This window comes from Melanotaenia boesemani, chromosome 22 (genome assembly GCF_017639745.1).
Source record: "Melanotaenia boesemani isolate fMelBoe1 chromosome 22, fMelBoe1.pri, whole genome shotgun sequence".
Classification (NCBI taxonomy): Eukaryota; Metazoa; Chordata; class Actinopteri; order Atheriniformes; family Melanotaeniidae; genus Melanotaenia; species Melanotaenia boesemani.
Window position 1 is genome coordinate 21186367 of NC_055703.1, and position 16893 is coordinate 21203259.

Below are 16893 nucleotides of genomic sequence, written 5' to 3' on the forward strand. Positions count from 1 at the left end.
TGACAAGTGTGGGTACCTGATGGACAGCCAGCATCTCTTGGAGGTTTGAGTAAGTTGGAGGTTTTCTGCACATGGATTCTTGCTCCAGTTTTTCCTGGATACATTTCAGCTTATTACACTTCTCTTCAAAGTTGTGGGAGCGCTGCAGCTTATGATGCAACTCCCTGAAAAACATGCAAAGAGCACAAAAGACAGCTTATTTTCCACCTAAACAAATGCAGACTTCAAACACAAGCTTTAAACATAAAAGGCTCCTAGGTTATTAAATAAACTGCTCTCTAAACTTTGATAATAAAGATAAAGTGTATGCATGTCACTCTGTAATAACTTGGGATATTATTATATTCTGCTGTGAATTAAACGTTCTTACCTGTTTATGTCTGATGCCTGAAACAAGCTTTCCACCCACCATCTGCTCAGTGTGTGCAATTTCTCTGTTTCCTGTTTGTTCGTTTCAGCACTCATCTCCACAATATCGACTAGTAATGGAAACAAATCACTGAGCTCCAAAACAACCTCCTGCAAATCCAAGACACATAAGTTATAAAGCGCTTTGTCTTTTTATTCAGATATAATGAAAATAAATTAAGGAAAGCTTATTTGTAATCTGACTTACCTTTAAAGAGTCGGTGTCATTTCTGCCTGCCTTGAGTTTAAGCAGCGACGTCTGCATCTGTTTTTTAAAGGCCTCCAGACGAGTTTGAAACAGTTTCTGCTGCTCAAAATTCTCCTGCAAATAAATAGCAATTATCTGATTTTAAAACAGCCAATATTTGTGATACTTAAACACTTAAATCAACCTATATATCATCAGTGAGACACATCAGGAATTTACTGGACACAATACCTGTAAAAACCTTTTCTCACCTCAAAACTTTTCCTTTTTCCTAAAATTGCCTGGTTCAGCAGCAGGATGTCCCGTGACAGCAATCTATTGTTTGATTGGATTAAATTGGCAGACAGTGGTTCTAGCTGCCCAAGAAGAGGTTTGGACTCCTCCAGAACAACTCCTACATTGCTTTGTAATTCTTGAATAGCATCCTGTAACTTCTGCGATAAGAAAAATCAAAAGAAGAAAAACAATAGCTAATAAGTCTGTTTATTGTTAAAACTGTGCACAGGCCTAGTCTGGATTTTCTGCTTTTCACCACATTTTCATCAGTTTTCCCAAAAAAAAAAACAAAAAAACAAAAAAAAAAAAAACAAAGAAAGAAAAAAAACATTATAGTTGAAGAGGAAATATAATTTTTTTTCTCAAATAGTTCAGGCTCAAGTATTCAAGTGAAATGCGCCTTCCTGTGTATCACAAAATTGTAAAAAAAAAAAAAATAATAAAGTGAAAAAATAATTACATGAATGAAAGCCCTAAAACATTTTCTTTTTATCGATTGATCAAAACGACACGTCATCTATACCATGCGTCAACAGGAAAAGTGGCCAGGTGTACAAACACAGAGCAGGACATTGCTAATATTTCTGCCCTTAAGTACAGGAGGCCTGCTCAATTCCACAAAAAGAAGACCAGTCATCGGAAAATAGAAGAACAGCATTTAATTAAATTGCTAACATAATACATAAACTCTCTGAACCTGCCCCAGCAACAGGATGAGTCAAGTAGGAAAAAAAAAACGATAAAAAAAGAGAAGAAAAAGCATTTTGTTAATATAAAAATAAGGTTTATGAAAGTGGTTGTGCTTGCTCTCAGTAACTTTGGCTTTCCTGTTGGCCGAGTTGTGTTTTTAGAGCCATTTGTCTATTTGTATGCTTGTCTGTTGGCCAGATGTTGCACAAGACACACTCTCCAAGTGCCTTTGTTGTTAGAGAGCTAAATATATTTATATTTAAACACTTAAAATACATCAACAATTTCTTTAAGCAACTAAAATCTATTCACGGAGCAGACCTAGTACAGAGTTTCACATGTAATCTGATCTGCTTAAATCTGCATGTTGGTAGGTTTCTTGTCTATGTTCTGTAATTCAGAATGAGGCAGCCAGTTTCTGGAAACAACTATAAAACACTGGACTGTTGAATACACTCAACTTTATATTAAGACACGGCTAAAAGCCTTAAACGCACCTTGACTGAACAAACCATGGCTTGTTTGTCTTTTTCAGGAGAAAGTGAAGGACTTGAAAGTTCCTCCCACTCATGCCAAAGGTGCTGCAGGTGGAGGGGGCAACTATCAGCAAGGTGGGTGTAGTCTCGCCAGAGGGAAAGTGTCCTTCCAGTCTTTATGTGTTCATCCTTTATTTCCTGTGCTGTATCGTTCCACCTGACAAGGCCACAATACAAAAATATTCTATAACTTAAATGATTAAATTATTAGGACTAATAATGTCTCTAATTTTAAAGACTAAACAAAATTAAATGCATGCAATCAAATCCAAATTGTTCTCAGCCAACTAAAAGGTTTAATAGTTTTAATCAAATCAGTATTTGGTTATACTTTTTTCAGACCACCAACCGTTTTCTCTCTTTTTCTACTTGAGCACCAAGTGCCTCTGCTGCTCCATGATGGAGGGTCTCCAAAAGCCCCTGATAAGATTTGTCCACAGCCATCCAAAGTTTTTCCCCCTCTGCAGCCTTCACCAGGAGATCCTGTGTAAAAAAATGCTACTTTCATATTTTTTCATTCTATGCACATCCGAGAAAACTAAGAACAGTCTGAAAAGGACAACAGCTTGAACTCTACAAATGCCCACACTTTTACTGAACCTGTCAAAACTAGACTGAGAGGCTTTTAACTGCACACAGCTGCAGCTTGCTGTTCCACGGTAACACAAAAGATTATTTTGTCTTTTCAAAATTGTACTTTGAAAGCTGTTAAACCTATTAGACTTAGGCTCAACTTTTCTTAGGAGTTAGTCTTTGGATTATTGTGATGATTATCATAATAAAATCTTCTTTCCTGTCGGCTTTTTCCTTTAGGGGTCGCCACAGGGAATCATCTGCTTCCATCTAACCCAATCCTCTGCATCCTCTTCTCTCACACCAACTACCTTCATGTCCTCCCTCCTTTATCATAATAAAATAAATGTAATATTTGTTTTATTGTCTTTATGTGGAAGAAAGAGACTTTATGGTTATTGCCACAGCTCACCTGGAGGAGGTTTAAATATCCTTCAGTCTGCTTTAGTGAGAAGAAAGGAGCTTGGAAATGCTGAAGTGAGGAGCGCACCCTTGTGGCATGCACAGTAACATCCCTCAGACCTCTGTGAAAACAAGTCCACTCCTCCACTGTCTTCTGAAGTGTTGGTTTCAGTGCTTCCATCTGCGTATTGTCAGGAGGAAAACTCCATTATGATTTACAATCAAGTGCATCGGGCTGTTTTCATGTTTAGATTTTGTGTCAAGAGCTTTTTCTTGTTTGTTTTTATACAGTGTGACTGAAATCCAGAATATATTTCAAGCTAATCAGTTACTTTTAATTTTCAGATAAGTCATTAGGAATCTTTAGCCACAAACTTAAAATAACTTTATAATCACAAGCAAAAGTCTGTTCTTTGGTGAGTTTACGCATGAAAGAATAAAATATTCTGAACATTTCTGAAATGTTGATTTTAATATTATAAATGTTTTGTTTTATACATTTTGTTTTAATGGGTAAAATTGGAATCATGTGCTTCTTACTTATATATGCTTTAAAATGTATTTACATTTAACCAAAACTAATGGTCTTTAACAAGCTAATTTTACCTAAGAGCACCATTTAGTAACTTTCAAAGTGTCTCAGTTCCTCATGGTGGCTCTGAAGTTAACTCTTATCAATGAATTATCATGAGCATTCTTGCAACATTTGGTAGCTGTGAGCCACCACCCTTATATGCAAAGTTGTGCTTGACTTTGACTTTCAAGATACGGGACAATGGCCTTTCCATAAATTCCTTAATGATGTTGGCTGTACCCTTTCTCCATCACTGGTCACATTCTCTTTTGGCTAGATGTTCACTTGCTAAAACTGATTGTTTATTACTAATAGCATTACTCTATTTCTAAGCTAACTTTAGCTAGCATGTCATTCAACACTTCTGCAGCTATATAAAAGTAGAGGAGAGGTATTAGGGCAAGGCGCCTGGATGTCAACATTAAAGTCACTGTATTTTTCTGGGAAATTTAGATTAAATTCTTCACAAAAAAGTCAGTCAAGCTGCTGTTGTACATAACAGTAACTGAGTATTATGTTAAATGGCTACAGACTGTCCATTTAATAACCAACAGCTTAAATTTTATCTCTTTGGTTATATAATTGGCAACCTGGAGGTTTTAAGTCAATAACATGTTTTCTTTTAGCCCCCTTTGACCAACTCTTGAGAAATATAATGGGCCACTTAAGTAAATTGGGATTCCAAGAAATCAAGATAATAACCACTAAAACAGAATTGCTTTACAGAGCTGAAGAACACTGAGGAAAAATAGTGTGTATAAGGAGTCACTTCTAGATAAGAATGATGCAACAACTAGACATTATATCACAACTACAGTGTCATGTTGTCAATGTGCTTCAGTCATTAATGTGTCTGAATTACTGAATTTTCATTGCTGAGTTGATGGTCAGTGCAAATAACTACTGTTGCTTTAATACACTTTCACCTGGCCCTTCATTTTCAATATCTCTGATAAGAGTACCATATCTACTTTTACCTGTTGAATAAGATCCACACAGGTAAGACTAACACTCTCTGCTTGCTCTGCAAATGCCACATCACTTGGGTGCTTCTTTTCCTTGTCATCATGCACTTGTTTAGTTGTCAACTCCAGCAGAGAAGCCAAAACCTCCTCCACTTTGCTCACACCAGCCTGGAAGACAGTGTTGCATCAGATCAGATGGGAGCATGCAGTACAAAGCACCACACAATTTCTTTAATCTGTTTGCTTGTTCTTACTATACCTCCAACTCCCGAAGAGCCTTGCTAGCCTGTGTTTGACTGGTGGTCTGTTTCCACTGATTCAGCTGCTTTTTCTGCTGCTCTAACCAGCCGTGAAGACTCTGCAGACGTCTCTCTCGTTCTGCACAAGTGTGATGGATCTGTTCAGCTTCATGAGTCTAAGGAAGTAAATCCACACTGTGGCTTATTTATGGGAAGAACAAAAATCTTGACATATTGGAAAATAACATTTATACAGCCCATTTGGTGTCAAGATATTTCCATTCTTGTTGCCATGCACGAAACCTTAATTGCTTATTTTGAATCTACATTTCACTTTGTAGTGGGACAGCATTGCTCAAAGTCCAAAAATCTAAAAAGCTTTGCTGGCAAAACTGAGCTATAATGAGTTCTATTCAGTTCACATCTAAGCAAAAAATTGCAGTAATATGATTAGATTGATATCAGTGGTAGTCTAATTATGCTGACATACAGACCTGGCTCTCCAGCTCCCTTTGAAGAAGTAGCCACTGAAATCTGACGGTGCCGAATTTCTCTGCAAACATTGTGCGTTCCAACCAGAGAGCCTGGATGTCTCCTCTCACCATCTTGGACCCAGACTGGGACAAGAAATCAAGTAGGAGTTGTCCTTTGGCCATAGCTGATATTAACACCTAAGAAACAGCATTTAGTATAAGGAGTTAGAGATCTCTTTCATTTTGTTCAGAATGAACATCCACAAAGAAATAAATAACATTTTATGATTCAGCAAATTCAGTTTAATCCTGGATTGATGTGCATTTCTTTATGCAGAACAAGATAAACTCATTCATTTGGTTTGATGCACAGACTAGCGATACTAGCTATAAACAATTGTTAGCAAACAGGTAAAATACAAGTCCGTACATATATTTAAAGAACCTTTTAATTCAAACACATCTCCAGTTATCCAAGTAGAGGCCACAGAACAAAAAGTACCTGATAGTTTTGCAGAATTTCAGTGATCTGAGTTGCATTCTTGACTTTGAGGACTTGTTCTTTCTCCTGGCTCAGTCGAGCCTCTATTTTTTTCATCCAGTCCTCCAGTTCAGACAGTTGCATTAGTGGTTGTTGCACACCCTGCAGACCCTAGAAGACATAATTCAACAAAAAAGGAAATGAAGCTTAGCTTTACATGATTCATTTAAAAATCAGGTAATCATGCACCAAACATCTGCTCTGTTACTGTATTTCCTTTCTGCATATTCACATTACTAAATCTTTGGCAGATAAGATCTTTTCTTCATCTGCTCAAGTGATTGCCAGATTTTAAGGTATCAAACTAAGCCTGGAAGACAAACCTGGCTGAATTAGCTTCATTATAGTGAAGCCAAATATCTTTTTCTATTCAGTGGTGATAAATAGTGAGGAAAAATTAAACATGACCTTTTTCTTAATTCCTCCCCATGATCAATCACCCCGAAATGGACTTCAGCAGGGTTTAGATTTACACTCCCCGAACCAGAGGGGATTTCTCAATGTCTAATTATTTTTTAAAACAAACAGCACTTGGAAAAAACTTGACATGAAGCCATAAAAAAGCTCAACATCAAAGTTTACATTACTGAACTATTAGTAATCAACTGTTCATCTTACAGTTCCAAGACATTTCAACCTTATATAGAGTTAAACCTTCTTTTCTGGGCGAGTGGGAAAATAAAAATGATGCACCTGCTGAAGATGATCTTGGATCTTGGACAGGTCAAAGGTTATCTGGTTCCAGCTGACCTCTAGCTGGGTGAGCTGAGCTCTCAGTCCGGGACAATCAGCTTCCATTAGGTGGATAAGCTGAGTGGCATCCTTGGATACAGATGTCCTTAGCACAGACATGGCCTCCACCTCCATGGAGAAGTCCTGAGGGACAAGGTCACAGAAAGCAGGTTAATCCTGTCTAATGGTGTGTTCACTTAGTACCATCGGACACAATAGCTGTAGGTCTTTATTTAAAGCCAGGGGTTGAAACCAGGTAGGTCTGTCTCTGTAACAGTTGTGATAATCTGTAACATTTGAGCTTGTTTAGGTCTTCATTTTTTTTTTATCCTTTAATTGGTTTTAGCCAGGAAAATTGGTTTAGTTATAGTGATTTAATAAAACATAAATGAACATACAAAACAAACTTAATAAACAAGCTTGAAAGTCAATATTTGATATATGACCATCTTTATAATTAAACACAGTCTGAACCCTCTTAGACAAGCTGCCCTGTAATTTCTAGTCTTCAGGAATAGTTAAGGGACATTATGAAGCACTTCTTCTGTCTTTTGCCTTGTTTCACACCCAGTGATCAGTGAGTTCAAGCCTCCTTTTGCCCATTGGCAGCTCTTTAGAAATAATCCTGCTGGTGCCATAATACTATTTTATGTCTGTTAAACTACTATCTTTGGCATATTTTCATAGAAGCAACAAAAACAAACAATGTCTTTGCAATAAGCTGACAGTAATAAAGTGCTATGAGAAAAAAAAAAAAACGATGTTCCATTGAAAATGGTCAGTTTGAAGAAGTGGATGAGCGCAAGTAAAGAAAAGCAGCCAACCACTTCAACCACTTCAAAAGATTAGAAGCTAAATATAAAGAAATATAAGAAATGCTATATGATAGAACTGAAAGTTGTTTATTTTATTTATTTATTTATTTTTAATCGAGTCAAAGGCCATCTGATGAAAGGCTAGGAGAATCTTACCAGCAGCTTAACCAAATTTCTTTGAACACTCTCCTCACTCAGGTCAGAAGAGTCTGCCAGACCTGGCAAAGACTTCAGGTGTTTGCTGGCAACAAGCAGCCACTCACTGACTGAAGCAAACTCAGTCTGGAATCTGTGGGGAGGATGAGAAAGACCGATACATCAACCAGTGGGGCACAACATGAATGCACCTGCATCCAGAGTGAAGTAAGGATTCCGGCAGAGGTCCAGAAGCGATAATGAATACAGGAGGAGACTCTAAGAGCCAAGTGTCTTTTGTTTTGACTTGTATTAAGCTATATTAAAGTCTCTAAATAACTCTTTTTGTTGCTATAAACTCAATATTCTGATTTAAAAAACCTGTTTAATAGTAGGCACATCTGCTTTTCAAGAACACAAAGTCTTGCTTCATTTAGATTTAGACTAAATCCCACAGGAAACATTTCTGGGCTCAGTTTAATACCTAATAGAGCAGAATCTTTAAACTGTTCCAAACTGTACTATTCACGCTCTGGTAAGACCATAATATCTATTTATCTAATTGCACAATTGGATACATTATTATTATTATTATTATTATTATTATTACAAACTATGTTAATACCATTTCCAGAAGTGCATATAAAATCAACAATGTGTCATTACTTAAAATGAGATGTACTGTAGGGAGACTTCCAGGTTGTTAAAATGATCCAGGCTAGAATGGCTGACTTCTTTTTAATAGCTCTGGCTCTGGACTCGAGAGAAACTTTGGCATCTTATTTTCACGCTGAATAAAACTGCTGATATGGTTCTTCCAAATACTAAGATTTATCCTACCTCTCAGAAATTAATTAAACCTGCTTTGCCTCTGCTGGTAGATAACAGATATAATGAGACCTGACTTTTTTTGAAGAGTAATTTTGAGTCCGACCCACCTGGCCCTGCTGTCCTGGATGTCTTTGCAGCGTTGGATTTCTTGCTTTATGCGCCTGTAGGTGTTCCTCCATCGCAGCTCCAGAGCGCCTCCTGCCTGACTGACTGCAGCAGCAAATCCCGGTTCTGTCTGCAGCGCCTTCCCCTGATCCAGGACCAGCTCCAACACAGCTCTGCATTCATCCAGCTGGTCAAGTGTTTGCTGATGGACAAGCAGAATCATCAGTGTCTGTGCTGAGGTTAAACAAGTTGTCTTCACACTAAGTCTTGAGAATAAATCCAGTGTGGAGATTGTGGTAATTTAAAGAGCATGCGACTGAAAAAGTAATCTGTGTACTTAGAGTAAATAGATAAAACTAAAAAAAATTTAACGTTACAATGAAGCTATCTTTCATACTAATCAAACAAGTCAGGAAAAAAAAACACTAGAGCAAAACAAACATTTCAAAAGATCATTTTTCCATTTAATTTTTTTTTTGTTTGTTTCCAAAATGCATCTCTAGAAATTTTAGATTCTCTGAACTGATGTGGTGCTTCCTCTTGTTGTGTTTTTTTTAAAATGGATTGGTGCAAAATGTGAAGTTGGGATTCTTATCTTTGAAATGTTGCTGTGTTTTCATTAACTTTCTTTCATGTCATAGTTAAAGCAAAACAACTCCAACTAAGAAAAAATGTGAGAACAAAGTTTGCAGGATGTACCTTGCAGGCATCCATTCTGTGCTGCACCTGCCTCTCATCCCCATCTGCTACTGGGGCACCGCTGCTGATGAAGGCCTCAGATTCATCCAGGATCTTGCCCAGTTGACCACAATGCTCCTCCCAGCAGATCCACTCCTACATCAGATCCAACAACAAGCCCATACAACTATTTACCATTTGAACTGTTAACAACCAATACAATTTATTCTAGACATACAATCAATCAAATCAATAAATGTGCATATTTGCATGTTAATAAAGTCAACAGCCGTCAGCAAAGGACGATGACAAACCTGCAGCCTCATTTGAGAAGCTACTTCCTGTTCAAGAGCCTTTTGCTGCAGTGCTTTGGCCCTGACTTCCAGTTGTGCCCGTTCGTCCTCCTGACTCTTGAGTGCATTTGACTCTTGTTGGAAAAGGTAATGAACAAAAGCCAGCTGGGACATGAGGACCTTTAGGAGCTTCTGTGTAAAATGAGACCACATTTATGAAAAAAAGGAAAATAAAAAGTTACTAAATTTTGCAACAAACTGAAAGTGATCACGTTTTGAAAAAGTGTAATCAGAAAGTTTTCTTAGCACTGGTTGTTTGTCTGCACTAACAGTGGTTTTCCTCATAATCTAAACGGAGTATACTGCCTAACTTAAATCTTGCAGAAAGCGTGATGAGATACCTTGTTTCTGCAGAGAGCAGATTGAAGTTTACTACGGCTGGGAACCTGGTTCTTCGGTCTCTCTGTTAAGCATTCTTCACACACTTCCAGGAGGCGAGCTATTCCCTGAAGCACGGCCCGAGAGGCGTGTTGCAGCTTGGCTTTTACCCTCTTTCTTAGGTGTTTACCCAGCACACACTGCAGAACAACACAGACTTTTAAAAGATAGATCTTACATAAGCAGAGACTTGTAGGGTCTGTCAACAGCATATAACAATATTACTTGTACTTTCAGGAAAAAAAACAATGTTTTCTACAAGTTATGGCACCCACATAGGTCGATACAATTTAAAATGTTTTTTGGCTGAATCTATCAATCTGCAATCTGTGGCACTGAATAAATAGTGTAATATAATGTATTTTCATAGATAAATAGTTTTTTTTTATAATAGAATATAAACTTTTATCATGCATACTGTATCATTCATAGACATATCCATCCTGGTCTCTTTGCATCTTAATACTGAATCCTCTTTTGCCCCAAATCTCCTCAGAGACAATATGATGTTAAAGGAGCCAGTCTGAATGATTGTTGTTCTGCTAATGAAAGCAACCATTAGAAGATGGATGCATAATGATAATAAAATGAGGGATAATCAGCAACAATATTTTTTATTCATTGGAATGCTGCTCTAAAATTTTGTTATATTTCATGTTATTGTTTTAATTTAAAGCTGTTTTACTAAATTTAAATTTAATCTGCTGTATAAATAAAGTTTTTTTTTATTATTAATTGGTAACAGGAGTGGCATCTTTTACAGCCTATCTTTGAATTTGTATTTAGACATAACTTCTCTGCAACACGGGTCTATATGGACTAACATACCCTAAACATTGTCCTGTCACTGTACCTCCAGCCGTTGGGAAAGTATTTTTCAATTGAGCTGTAGTTTATTGGATGTTGTTTCTTTTATTATTAGCAGTTTCTGAAATGCCCAAACCAGCCCAGCTGGCACATAAATCACTAAAATCATCTGGTCTTTACCAATTTTCATGTTGAATTTAATTTTAGCTGAGCTCATGTCTATATGAGTACCATGTGACTTTGTTTCTACAAGCCCCTAAATCTTTGAACTCGCACCCGTATAAAGATGTGCAGCAGTAGTTACCTCCAAACTGGGAGCATCTTTCAGATCTGGAAAGATCTCAGTCTGTTGCAGCTTAAACTCATCCAGCAGACATAGTTGGTTAGAGAAGTCCTACAGAATATGAGGGAAAAAAAACATTGTATTGGTTCTGATTAGTGGAGATAAAGGTGAAGAGATTCTTCACTAAATTAACATAAGATGATCATAAGTAAAGATATGCAGTCAAATCACATAATTATTATTTTTCATAGACATAAGCAACTTTTGTACTTGACTTTTTTAATTCATTACATTTAATTGTCCAAAAGTTTCATAATAGTTGCAGCACAGCTTTAAACATTTGTACTATCAGGCAGTTGTTCATGATTTATACAGTTTCTAAGGTTACGTAGGTTTTCTCTGGGAGGGAATGGCAGGCAGTGACAGCTGATTACAAACCTGATGTTGGTTGGTGAATCCTGACTGTTCAATGAGCTGATTGTAGGAGGAGGTGAGGACCGGCTGGGCTGTTTGAAGACAATCTTGAATGATGCTCAAACAGCGGTAAGCATCTGGCTCTCCCTTCAAAAGTGCAGGTTTGATTTCGGACTCAACTTTAACCACCAGCTCAGCTAGAGTCAGCAGCTCAGTTGATACACACTACACAAGAATGTCCAACAAACAAACAAAAGAAATGAGTGATTTTATGATGAGAAAAAAAATACAATTGAAAAATAGAAGCTTTAATCCACCTCCTGGTATTTTATTTTGGTTTACAGTTGGATTTGACATGATATAGAGCCAGCATATCTTCAGGTTATGTTGGTAAACTATTTCTATCAAAGACAATCACCTCCAACTGCAGCAACCTCAGCTGAGGATCGTCTTCACCAGCTCCAGCAGGAGTTAAGAGAAAGTCTGCCAAAGAGTCCAGACAGAGGAGAAACCTCCGTACAACCTGGAACAACTCCTCCTTCACCCTTTGATGAGAACTGCTAGTCCTCACCTAGAAATGAACAAACACAATCATCACTATTACTCATTTTACTTTAGTAAAATTAAAAAAAAAAAAAAAAAAGTCTGATCTTGCATCAAGTAAAGTGACTCCAACATTTACTGAGGAGCAGTATGCCATTGGTTGCAACCATTGCATGTATAAAGCTAAATCCCAAATCCCACATCCATCCATAAGAGTAGCTTAGCATGCCTTAGGTTAAAAATAAATCTTCTTTATTATCTCTTTAAATCAAAGGAGATATGTTGTTGATCATTATTAGAACAGTTGACAATAATCAAGAACCAACCTTTGAAATCAGTGTGTTTTTCTTTTTAACCATACATACCATTAGTCTTAGCATAGTGATGGATTCATGTGTCCAGCGGAGAACTGCAGAAACAGATCCAGTTGATGGTGACACCTTTCCTTGAGGCTGAAAAGCATAAAAATGGAGCCACATTTTCTCATATAAAAGGCCTCTTTGCTTGTAACAACTCTTCATCAATCAAAATGGTTTTGACTTTAGTCTAGCCCAGTCAGTTAGCATGTTTCAGAAAGAGGTGGCATCCATACATATTTGATTTCTGTAAAACTAGTTAATCTTTCATTTGACTAGTAGTTTCACCTGTTTAGCCCAATAATATAATTCTGTATACAAAATTCTGGTTATTTATGTATCTGTTTATGGAGAACTGAAAACTTTATACAAAGGACAAACTCAAAGGGTTTATCCATCTGTTGCCTTGGTAACACATGATGTTACTTTTGATGTTCATACTTTTTCAGAAATCTGAACCATCTTCACATTCCTATAATTATTTTTCAGTATTTTCTTACCTTATCATCCTCTCCTTCAGCTTCTGTGTTGGTTTTACTTTTACTCTCCTCATGAATTCTTCTCAGAGTGCTGAGTTTTAGTGAGATTTGGGAATAAAGTTGACCCCAACTTTGGCACTCCACACCATGGTCTTCATGTCCAGCCAAGCTAATGAACACAAAACACAGCTGATTTCATCGTATTGTATGCACACACAGGCTTTAAAACACATCCATAAATAAAGGAGGCCTTTTTTTTCTCTTTCTTTTTTAAACTTTTACCTAATCATCATGTCAGAGAGTCCCTTGGTTTGCGGGGGTATATCCACTAAACTACTATGGCAAGTGCTGACTTCTTGTTGCTCTTTCATTCTATTGACGGTATCCTAAAAATGAAAGCAAAGAACAAACAGATGGCTCAGTTGTGGTTTTCACAGAAGACATTTCAGGACTTTTGTAAATATTTATTAAATGAAAGACAATAAATGAATAAAGTCTGACACTGTCAGATGTCACTTCTCAATATAAAAAAAGCTGAAAGATTTTCAAACTCAGACACTCACACTATGTACCTGGCAAGTTGTAGACAGAGACAGATCTTCATCCTCCTCTCTGAACTCATCTGATGCTCTTTCAGTACTGAATGGAGTTACTGGTCTTGAGGGAATCAGCCTTGTGTCTTCCACTGCAGCTGCCACCAGACAAGCCTTTTTCTGAGGATCTACGGTTTCCTGTTTTGGTGATTTCTGTGGACCTGGACCAGCAGCTTCAGCTGGTGGGATGGTGGCTGAGTTAGCAGAATCAGTCTTCACCGTTTTAGGACTAAAAACTTTCAAGTCTGGTTTAATTAATCCAGTTTCCACATTTTGAGACCTCAAGCTGGTTACGGCACCTTTTGAACTTGTCCCAGCTTCTGAGGAAATCTGATGAGCCGAACTCTGAAGGTCCTGGAAGACAAATTGAAGACTTAAGACTCAAAACTTATAATATTTTGTAAAAAAAAAAAAAAGAAACAAAGTAAAAAGACAGCATGTTACTGACCATTACAAAAAAAAGAAACATTAAATGGTTTATTTAAAACAAATATTAATACAAATTTATCATAACTTACCTTCATTTCAGCCATATGCTCACTTTGCTCATCGGAAAGATTGATCGTCTCCTCTGGGTCCTAACACATCGGTTGAACAAATACAGAAATCCAAACTGAATCCATGCACACACTCACACAGGTACATTCATATTCACATGCTGTTCTCATTCTGGGTGTGGGTATAAAAGGAAAGGTTTCTGAGGAGCGTTTCAAGCAGCTGCTGCTGACAGTGGCAGAGTGGGAGCACAATGACCTGCCTCATGCAGCTTCATTTCAGCATGCAAAAATATGCAAATTTCTTCTGTATCACAGAAAGAGAAGAGGCAATAGATCTGAAACTGATTCAGTTAATTCAAATATAAATAAAAAAAGGTAAAAAAGACAAGAAGAAACGAGTTTCATTCCAAATCACAAACAAATATGCCGTGTATTCTCTTAACATTTATTGCTAAATTTTAAACTTTCAATAGGTTTGGGAAGTTTGAATTCATCCATAACTGAGAAGTTTGGTGGATATAAGTTTTAACATTAATGTGATATTTTGGAATGAAACCCAAACAATGTGAATTCCAAGTGGCATGCTTTTCCAAAATGTGATAATTTCTCAGATTTACCTCAGCAACACTGCATGTTAGTGTGTCAGAGGAAGAAGAGTGACAACTCTCGCATTCCTCATCCTCCTCTTCCTCTGAACCAGACACCTCAAAAGCCTGCTTTCAGTGATAAGGGTCAATGTATAAGCAAAACTGTCTTTCTTACAACTTTATGCAGTTTCCTTTAAGTTCTCATCTTTTAATTTAATTTTAAACTTAAATATGATTTGCATCTACTTTTCATGAAGTAATTAGTAACCTTGGACTGAATTCATATAATAATTGCTGCTTATCCCACGAAGATGGTTAATATTACTGACTTAGTTGCTTTTGCTTTCTCTCAGAAAACAACCCTTATTTAAATTACTCTCCACACTAGATTTAGATGAGTTTTTTTGTTAAGTGGAAGTTTGTAAATAAAGCTAAACTAACCTCAATACACATTCAAATATACCAAAACTGTTCAGCTCAATTCAAATAGATATAATCTCTTTTTTATTGTAAAGGATATGCAGGTTATTTTTATTAGTATGCACAACACAACAACAACAGACAAATTTCCCTCAAAGTTGAGATTATTGGATTTTCTTGAGCCTGCCTCTCAACCCACTGAATTTACTCTTTTTTGGGGGCTGTTTTTTTATTTCCCCACATCAGGACTTTGACAGGTTCAACTAATGCAAGAAAACAATGGCATTACATACAGACACAATGCCTGACTTCTTAGAAGAATTTACCAGTTTCACTGGATGTTGCTTGATTCAGGTAAAATGTTCAGATTTGGTTACCATTAAAAAAGTCAGCACTTTGAGACAGTCCTTTTTATTTCTCAGCTTTTAAAGTGCCATAAAGCTGCAAATTTGGAAGCATAAAATCTTTAGATGCAATATTTGATTGGTTTGATCATCCCAACCCGTGAAATCAGACATTCCAATGATGAAATGTGCTCAGCTGGTAATGAAGTATGTGTTAAAACTGTGATTCTTGTTACCTTGTCAAAGCTTCTTAGTGCAGATTTGCCTGGTTCTTCTGTCTTTTCAGGAGAATCAGAGATTGGAGCAATGCCAAGATTCATAGTGGCATCTTCCTCTGCCTTAACCTCGCTCTATATCGGTCAAGAAGACAAATAAAAACCACAAGTATGAAAACTTCATTGAAAAAAAGTTAAAACTGTACTGAGATATCAGGAATTTCAATATCATTGTAAGCGCTTAATATTCTCATTTGCTTAATGCTGTACCTCCAGCAGTGAGACTTGATCCTGGGTGAGTTTTTCCAGCTGATCCAGGGACTGCAGAAGCAATCTTGCTCGGCTGAAGACCAACAGGTCCTCTGCTCCTTCTGAGATGTGGAGCTCCCCTTTGCATCTCTCTATGTCCTCTAACCCGCTCTGCATTGACCGCAGACTGGCCAGGATCACCTTGAAAGGGTCGAATGTTACCTTTGTCTCTGTGAATGTGCGATACTGCTATACAGCAGTTGTTTAATTCTTTGAATAAAACCGATAAATTTAGGTGGTCCTAGCGTCTATAACTAATCACGCTAACTGTTTACCTGTCGGTTTTGCAGATGCTCTGCCAGGGATATGTTTGAGACATCCATCGAGGATAAAATTGTCTGGATTTTTGAGACATTCTTCTCCATGGTCTTTAGGTCAGCTTCAATCACTTCCACTATCTGAAAAGGAAATTGCCAGCATTGTCTTACGGAGCTTAATTTGCATGATTAGGAATAAAAGCATTTTATTTGATCCCAAACTACAAATCCTTCTTAATTTTATACTATGTAAACCTGACTGGACCTGAGCTGAAGCTCTGTATATCTGACTGGAGCTTCCTTTCAGTTATTGGTAGACTTTGACTTTGAAGCAACACTGGTCTCGTTTCAGTTCCAGTTGGGAGTCTTTTGTTTTTTTCCTTTTTAAATTAGCTCCTACTGTCATTGCTTTCTGTCACTTTATATTGTGTATAGCCTAGATGCACTTAAACATAATAATTGTCTGTTATGACTGATAATTGGAGTCAGTAACAGCATGGCGATCTGAAACATATGGAAGTCCTCTTTTTAAATTTCTTACTGCAGTAGCCTGCAGGAGATGCTTCAGTGGCTCAATGATGTTGCGTTGCATTTCGTGGACTTTTTGGTCACTCTGGTTCAGCCTCTCCTTCTGGGCATTCATGTCACACACAGAGGAGATCTCAGCCAGCATTGACCTGAAGTCCTGCAGGGTGTGTCTGATCCTCTCAGAGTCATCAAGGACCAGCTGTAGTTCAGGAATTGTAAAAGAAAAAAGTGCTGCAAGAGTTACTGTTCTGCTTTGTAGGGCTGGTGATAAATAATGAATAGAATAAATATATTCAATTCTAAAAGAAATAAAATATAGAAAAAAAGATCTAAGATTTTAAGTTTAGGT

The 16893-nt window shown here is 37.2% G+C and overlaps 1 protein-coding gene across 1 annotated transcript in view; it reads right to left on the reverse strand.

The window, feature by feature from the left end:
• The window catches only part of LOC121634259 (nesprin-2-like), a 72965-nt gene that overhangs the window by 19113 nt on the left and 36959 nt on the right, over window positions 1-16893 (reverse strand). The window contains exons 59-88 of the mRNA XM_041976794.1: window positions 16558-16743; window positions 16035-16157; window positions 15721-15900; window positions 15472-15585; window positions 14502-14600; window positions 13906-13965; window positions 13358-13741; window positions 13077-13180; window positions 12816-12963; window positions 12325-12411; window positions 11835-11987; window positions 11441-11641; window positions 11024-11113; window positions 9876-10052; window positions 9496-9666; window positions 9203-9337; window positions 8506-8705; window positions 7589-7721; window positions 6579-6761; window positions 5847-5996; window positions 5366-5542; window positions 4892-5047; window positions 4645-4800; window positions 3104-3274; window positions 2468-2601; window positions 2080-2275; window positions 868-1050; window positions 617-730; window positions 371-519; window positions 17-164 (exon numbers count right to left, since the gene is read on the reverse strand). Of these exons, the coding sequence (XP_041832728.1) occupies window positions 17-164; window positions 371-519; window positions 617-730; window positions 868-1050; window positions 2080-2275; window positions 2468-2601; window positions 3104-3274; window positions 4645-4800; window positions 4892-5047; window positions 5366-5542; window positions 5847-5996; window positions 6579-6761; window positions 7589-7721; window positions 8506-8705; window positions 9203-9337; window positions 9496-9666; window positions 9876-10052; window positions 11024-11113; window positions 11441-11641; window positions 11835-11987; window positions 12325-12411; window positions 12816-12963; window positions 13077-13180; window positions 13358-13741; window positions 13906-13965; window positions 14502-14600; window positions 15472-15585; window positions 15721-15900; window positions 16035-16157; window positions 16558-16743 (4662 nt within the window). The remainder of the gene's footprint in view (window positions 1-16; window positions 165-370; window positions 520-616; window positions 731-867; window positions 1051-2079; window positions 2276-2467; window positions 2602-3103; window positions 3275-4644; window positions 4801-4891; window positions 5048-5365; window positions 5543-5846; window positions 5997-6578; window positions 6762-7588; window positions 7722-8505; window positions 8706-9202; window positions 9338-9495; window positions 9667-9875; window positions 10053-11023; window positions 11114-11440; window positions 11642-11834; window positions 11988-12324; window positions 12412-12815; window positions 12964-13076; window positions 13181-13357; window positions 13742-13905; window positions 13966-14501; window positions 14601-15471; window positions 15586-15720; window positions 15901-16034; window positions 16158-16557; window positions 16744-16893) is intronic.